This window comes from Montipora capricornis, chromosome 11, assembly GCF_036669925.1.
Source record: "Montipora capricornis isolate CH-2021 chromosome 11, ASM3666992v2, whole genome shotgun sequence".
In the NCBI taxonomy this organism is placed as follows: domain Eukaryota; kingdom Metazoa; phylum Cnidaria; class Anthozoa; order Scleractinia; family Acroporidae; genus Montipora; species Montipora capricornis.
Window position 1 is genome coordinate 29,354,816 of NC_090893.1, and position 7,272 is coordinate 29,362,087.

The window sequence follows — 7,272 nt, forward strand, 5'->3', positions numbered from 1 at the left end:
CAGTGAAGCGAATCCTGAGTGGACAAAAATTTAAAAATAAAACAACGAGAAAAGATATAGTATTTATCTTTTGGACTTTCTACGGTCTCTTTGCATAATGGACATTCTGCTCTTTAAAAGCTTTTCAAGGCCACAAGAGGTCGAAACAAGATGCACACCCCGTCCCCGGGGTGGGGGGCTGGGAGGGACTCCCATATAAAAAGAACGGGTGTGCTTATCGGAAATTTTGAATAGAACCCCTAAGAGGTATCAAGAACCTTTCTTGCGGACGTGGCACGAACTTTTTTTCACCCCTAAGAGGTCTTGGTACCAAATTGTGGGTGTTAATTAAACAAAATTAAAAAATAGTTCATAATCAAATGTCTCCTGTCATAAATTTTCGGCTCAGTACCGGCCCTAAAAGGTACCGCTAAAGCGCGCGCTGTGGACCTTTTGAGGCTGAACACCCTAACAGGTACCAAAACCGCTTTTTCAACCCCGAAAAGGTACGACGAGAATCCCCCCCCCCCCCCCCTGTGAATTCGTCGCGTCACAACTGTTGCATCTCTGAGACTGTTCACTGCCAATAGCACTGCCATCCTCTAGAGCGAACCAATGACGATGTGGTGGCTGGTCATTTGCAATTGAAGTTGTTTTTCTTAACTCTGACGAACTCTGGCAACCGAGGCCAAGAATGTGTTCGAATATCGACAAGAAGTAGACATCGTCACAACTGTTGCATCTCTGAGACTGTGCTCTGCCATCTTCTAGAGTGAGAACATCCACGAATCGGTTGAGGTATAAAAATCACAATGACGGAAAATGAAGGATCTGCAATAAACTGACGTCATGAAAATCATGGAAGTTACCTAACTGAAAAGTTGCCTCGAACGCAGGTAGAGTGTCTTAGAAGAAAAACGTTAACGTGGAAACTCTACAAACAGATCACGCCATCCTTGGACGCTGCAAAGAGCTCTTAAATGCAAGAAAACATGTCTACGGTGCCCGATAAGGGTCATTCACAATTGCACCCTGATTTTTACATTTTGGCGACTTTTTCTCGCGACTTTTGTTTTTCGCGAGTTTTCATGTCTCCTTTTAAAAAAAAATTAAAAACTAAAGTAGTGTGCAGCACTCTGCGAACTGTATCTGTAAAACTTGTTTATTCTCCGACGCGTTTCGTCTAGCTAACGTAGACTTTTTCAGGGAGTTTTACAATAATACATTAAAGGCCTATATTTAAGCCATATCTGATGGCAAACATGACGGCCACCAACATTAAGGTTTTGACCGGATTTTCGAAAGGGAACAGGCGCAGGTGTGATGTTGAGGCTATTCCTCAACAATAGTTTCCCTATTTAATAGTCCATGCCAATCCTAACGATATACCGGCATGCGGCGGGAGCTGATTCTGATCGTGATTTTGCTTGACAAACTTCCAACAGCGAATTGATTTGAAATGAAATGGTGAGTAAAAACTCGCTTCCCGTCAGTTGTTTAATTCAGAGTGTAATTCGCGGTTTATTTGTAGGTTTTTATGGCCTCTTCTTGCCGCTTGTTATACCAGAGGAGAAAAAACAATTGCAAGTGCTGTGAACATTGGGTGTCAATAAATCGACTGTTGTGTTCAAGATAGCTTCGAGCGTGTACTTATTTCCCGAACATCAGTTTTTGTGAAAACCATTTGGATTTCATTACCTGTGCTTTTTGGTGGGACTTGTGGTTGTCTCCGTGGTGAAAAATTGCAATGAAAGAGACGAAAATCTGAACGACTTCAGCAACGTTGTGAAGGTACGAGCTGAACAATCCCAACTAAATAAGGCGTGGGAACAGTACTGTGTTTGTTGTGATAAATACGCTGATTTGCTTGATGATTCATGTGAGAAATACCAAAGAGTTTTGAGCGACCGTGCCGTTCAATATTCAAGAATACAAGCTTACAATAGTAAAATTGAACAGTTTGCCATTAGTGATGCTTCCTTTTACAATGTTCAGGTGTCTGAAGATGTGAAGGTATCAAAGAAAAATCTCCCCAACCAATTCCGTTCATTCCTTTTCAAGTCAAACATCAAAATTAAGTATATCAAGTTCTAAAGCTCAAAGGGCTAAGATCCAAGCAGTGAAAGCAGCATTAATCCAGCAGCAAGCTGAAGAAAGTAGTAGAAGGGCAGTTGAACTTGAGGTGAAAAGGGTTGAGATGGAGATAAAGCGCACTGAAATGGAATTACAACATAGATTAAAATTAACCAAATTAGTAGCCGAAAGCGAGGTCGCTGCTGCAAAGAATCAAGCGGAATTAGCCAAGTTAGAAACATTTCTAGCAGAACAGGAGGTCTCTGATTTACCCAGTTGCGAGAGAGGTGCTAAGTGGCCCCACAAGCATGACATGAACTTTAAGGGCATCGAAATCCAACCCCGGAAGTGCCAAGTGTTACTTTACCATCCGTGACTACTGCTAGTAGCAATCTTGATATGGGTTCAAGGGGAAACCCTCCTTTGACATCTACGCCTGCTACAGAAAATCCCCTGGCAACAAGCTCTACCCCTCCCATTGCCAAAATCCGCTTCAGAGTCCCACATGTGACATCCAAGGAGTTAACTGAGCCAGCTGTAAATGTACAGTCAGAAAAGGTTCCAAGTCCTAATATACCTAAGCTGCAACAGTTGACCCCTCTCGCTGTGTCAACCACAACCCTCGATCCAGTACCCCAGCCAGCCACTTACACTCGCCCAGCCCCTTCAAGTGTCATGGGTTCTGTGAGCAATGAAAGCCTTGTTGCTATTATGTCCTCAATGGAGAGGATGAGTGTATCACATGACCTTCCACCTGTGCAAGTTCAGAAATTTGATGGTTCCCCTGAGCGGTATCCAGCCTTTCGACAAAGATTCAAACAACTGGTGGAAACAAGACCACTTGATGATTCAGTTAAAATGACTCGTCTGTTACAGTTTTTAGAGGGACCAGCCCTACTTGCAGTGCAAAGATATGAGCCAATGCCAGGTGGTCTGTCAAAGGCTCTTAAAACGTTAGTGGATCGATTTGGACAGCCATTCCAAGTAATGAGGGCATGTATTGAATCCCTTACCAAGGGGCCTGCTATACAAGCCAGTGACAAGGACAGTTTACAACGCTATGCAGATACAGCCCAAGTTACCTACGATACCCTAGAGTCCATGGGATCCCTTTGTGAAATGAACGCAGATAATCTTGAGAAAGTCATTACACGGTTGCCCAGGTGGATGCAGGCCAAATTTGCTGAGCATCTGAAGAGTCTTGAGCGTAAAGGACAACTGATGCCAAGTTTCAGGGATGTTGTGGATTTCCTCAAGGAAAGAGCTTATGTCTTGAACCATCCCTTCTTTAGTGTTGGATTGAACGAAGCTGCGCCTACCAGAGTCAAGCCTTCAAAGAGTAAGTCAGTGACCACAAAGGCATCCACTTATGTGACCATGACAGCAAAGCAGGAATCCTGCGTAATGTGCCATGAGCCCCATCGGCTGTACCGCTGTGAGGCGTTTAGAGCCAAGTCCCCTCGAGAGAGAGCTGAGTTTGTGAAGAAAGGAAAGATTTGCTTTAACTGTATTAACTCGACAGAACATACAGCTAGGAATTGCGGATCTCGTAATCGATGCCGGGTGCAGGGCTGCGGCAAGACCCATCACACGTTACTGCATTTCACTGACACTCGCGGAAGTGCAAATCAAGGAGCCCTCTCTCAGCATCGAGAGGTTGTCAACCAGAACTTGGTGCCAGACCAAGGCACCACGTCAACTTGCTCCACGTCAGCGTCAGTTGGGCCCTGTGAGGTGTTGCTGCAAGTCATTCCAGTCAAGGTGATGAACAGTACTGGCTGTCAAATTACAACTTATGGTCTAATAGACTCGGGCTCCGACGTCACGATGATTGACCCGTCCCTTGTGGAGTTATTAAACATAAAGGGATCGCCCAGTAAACTTTCACTGACGACAGTGCACAGTGTTGATGCTGAAGAAGTAGGAATGAAAGTAGATTTCAAGATTGGTTCGGTTGATAGCCAGAATGAAAACGTGATTGACGTGAAATCAGCTTTGGCGGTCAAGGACTTAACAATTCCTCTAAAGCATACCAGAGTCATAAGGTCAATGGCGCAATGGCCACATTTACACCATGTGTGTTTTCCGGATGTGGAGAGAAAGAAGATTTCTGTGTTGATTGGCACCAACCTCCAAGAAGTTTTCATACCACTTGAAGTTGAATGAGGCAAACGTAATGAGCCAGTTGCTATTAAGTCGTGTATTGGATGGAGCATACTTGGTGGTTCGCCAATTGTGCAAGCCTCTGGTTGTGTTCAAATTAATCTTATCAGTGGACAAGATGTTTCCCTAAATGACAAGTTGGAAGAGTTTTGGAAAGTTGAGTCGTATGGAACTGCCAAGAATGTAACTAAGCCCATGTCGGTAGAAGATCAACGAGCACTAAAGCGGATCAATGACTCAGTCTGCAAACGAGACGGCCATTACTAGATGGATCTCTTGTGGAAGGATGATAACCCTGTGCTACCCTACAACCGACTACTCGCTGAAACAAACAGAAACGCTTCGGTCGTGATCAAGAACTGGAACTGAAGTACAGAGCTGTGATTGAAGGCTCCGTAGCCAAGGGTTATGCAAGAAAGCTCACCAAGGATGAAGTAAGCACCATCAGCGACACCACTTGGTACCTTCCCCACCACCCAGTCACGAATCCAAACAAGCCTGGCAAAGTGAGAGTGGTATTTGACGCAGCTGCAAGATTTGGTGGTACTTCTTTGAATGAGCAACCTGTGCGAGGGCCCACTCTGACAAATGACTTAACAGGCGTGTTCTTCCGGTTTCGAGAAGACGAGATTGCCTTTTCTGCAGACATCGAGAGTATGTTTTACCAGACTTATGTGACGCCACGTGACACGGACTCCCTGAGATTCTTGTGGTGGCCTGGAAGTGTAGACAATCCACCCGAGGATTACAAGATGCTGGTCCACATCTTTGGGGCCAAGTCATCACCCTGTTGTGCAAATAAAGCTTTGAACCTGACAGCACAAGACAATGAAGAGACCTATTCCCCTGAAGTGATCAAGGCAGTTCATAGAAACTTTTATGTTGATGATGTGTTAAAATCGCTACCGACGCCTGAACAAGCCATTCACCTCGCATCAGACCTAGTCAAGTTATTGAAGGAAGGTGGCTCTCGTCTCACAAAGTTTGCGAGTAACAGTCGTGAAGTGTTACAATCAATTCCATCCGAGTTGAGAGCAAGTCCCAATCTGGACCTAGATCTGGATCAGTTACCAACGGGACGAGCATTGGGTGTGTACTGGGATGCGCAATCCGATACTTTCAAGTTCAAAACCATAGCAACGTGTAAGCGGTGAGCTCTCTGTTTGATCCATTGGGGTTCCTCTCTCCCTTCGTGTTCTCAGCCAAGATCCTGTTGCAAGAACTCTGGAGAAAGAAGTTCCCATGGGACCAAGAAATCCCAGAACCGTACCTCACGCAGTGGCGAAGGTGGCTTGAGCAGTCACCGCACGTCATCACAATCGAGATTCCAAGGTGTTACAAGACCCAGACTCTTGGCACACGGGTGACGGTTCAACTACACACCTTTGCTGATGCCTCCCAGCATGGCTATGCCGCTGTGTCGTACTTAAGATTTGTTGATGAGCGTGAAGTGACCCATTGTTCCTTTGTTATGGGGAAAACCCGAAATGCACCCATAAGGGAGTGGACAATCCCTCGGCTTGAGCTACAGGCCGCAGTGTTGGCAGCACGTATGAGCCAGACAATCCTGAAAGAACTTGACTTCCAAGTCCATGAAACGTACTTCTGGTCTGACTCCATGACATCCTTACAATACATCAAGAATGAAACGCGTCGATTTCAAACCTTTGTCGCAAATCGTGTGTCTTAGATTCATGAAACAACCTCTCCTGAACAGTGGCATCACATTCCCGGTGTTATGAATCCAGCTGATGAAGGCTCACGTGGTGTCAGTGCTCAGTATTTCCAAGCAGATTGTCGGTGGTGGACAGGCCCGGAATTCCTCTGGCAACCAGAACATACATGGCCATCAGTGTCTGTGAGAGAAGTACAAGATGACGACAAGGCACTTCGAAAGTCCTCAAACGTCCTGTTAAGCGCAAAACATGTCGCAAGTTGATCTCCTTTTGCAGCGTCTTTCATCCTGGCCCCATTTATTGCGAGTGATGTCTTGGGTACTGAGCTTTATCAAGCGGTGTCGGAGGGAAACCCATAACGCCGTACCTATAATGACCCCGACTCTTTCGGAACTACAGTCGGCAAGCAGAGAAGTTGAGCGCGTTGTCCAGCGAGAATTCTTTCATGAAGAGTATGTGGCTCTTAAAGGGGGTGGACAAGTAAAGAGTAATAGGAAGCTAGCCTATCTAAGCCCAATCTTGGTTAATGATGTCATTCGTGTTGGCGGAAGAATTCATCGTGCACCCATTGCATTTGAAGCGGCTCACCCTGTGGTCCTCCCGAAGAGTCACCCGGTGTCCACGTTGATAGTTCGTTACTACCATCATATCCTGGGACATTCTGGTCGAGAGCATGTGTTGTCTGCGGTACGTCAGTGTTATTGGATATTGAGAGCTAGATCGCTGGTTCGCCAGGTGTTGAAAAAGTGTGTGAGTTGCCGTAAGCGTAAAGCGCCTGCTATGCAGCAAGTGATGGCAGATCTTCCAGCAGAGAGATTGGTACCCTATCAGCCACCATTTACGTACACGGGTTTAGATTTTTTTGGACCCTTCCATGTGAAACTCGGGCGAAGCCTTGTGAAGGTGTATGGATGTATTTTCGTCTGTTTCAATAGCAGAGCGATCCATATTGAGGATGTGGTTCGTTGGAAACGGACGCGTTTATTCAAGCATTACGCCGATTCATTTCAGTGCGTGGGAGTCCCAAGAAAATATGGTCGGACAATGGGACGAATTTTACGGGTGCTGAGAAGGAACTTAGTCGTTCAATTCAAGATTTGGATGATGGTACAATCAGGAGAGAACTGCACAGATATGAGAAAGATTGGTACAGGTGCGCTGTTCCCGAGTGGCATTTTCAACCTCCGACAGCAAGCCACATGTCGGGCGTCTGGGAGAGGCTCATTAGAAACGTGAGGAAGGCTATGAGAGGCGTTCTTGGTGACCGAGGTGCTTTTTCCGGGCGGGAAACCTTGCGTACCGTCTTCGCTGAAGTTATGTCTATTTTAAACAGCCGTCCTATGTGTCCCGCCAGCGATGATCCCAACGATATGGAGGCTCT

The 7,272-nt window shown here is 45.9% G+C and overlaps 2 protein-coding genes across 2 annotated transcripts in view; both read left to right on the forward strand.

Moving 5' to 3' along the window:
* The first annotated feature begins 2,451 nt into the window (after positions 1-2,451).
* On the forward strand, positions 2,452-5,905 carry LOC138023310 (uncharacterized). The gene is made up of 4 exons (XM_068870322.1): positions 2,452-4,097; positions 4,326-4,398; positions 4,551-5,358; positions 5,418-5,905. The coding sequence occupies exons 1-4, from the start codon at positions 2,452-2,454 to the stop codon at positions 5,903-5,905; spliced, it is 3,015 nt and encodes a 1,004-aa protein (XP_068726423.1).
* Positions 5,906-6,263: 358 nt separating this feature from the next.
* Positions 6,264-7,272, forward strand: part of LOC138023312 (uncharacterized) — a 1,388-nt gene continuing 379 nt past the window's right edge. The window contains exons 1-2 of the mRNA XM_068870323.1: positions 6,264-6,804; positions 6,903-7,272. The exon at positions 6,903-7,272 is cut by the window's right edge and continues 379 nt beyond it. Of these exons, the coding sequence (XP_068726424.1) occupies positions 6,264-6,804; positions 6,903-7,272 (911 nt within the window). The remainder of the gene's footprint in view (positions 6,805-6,902) is intronic.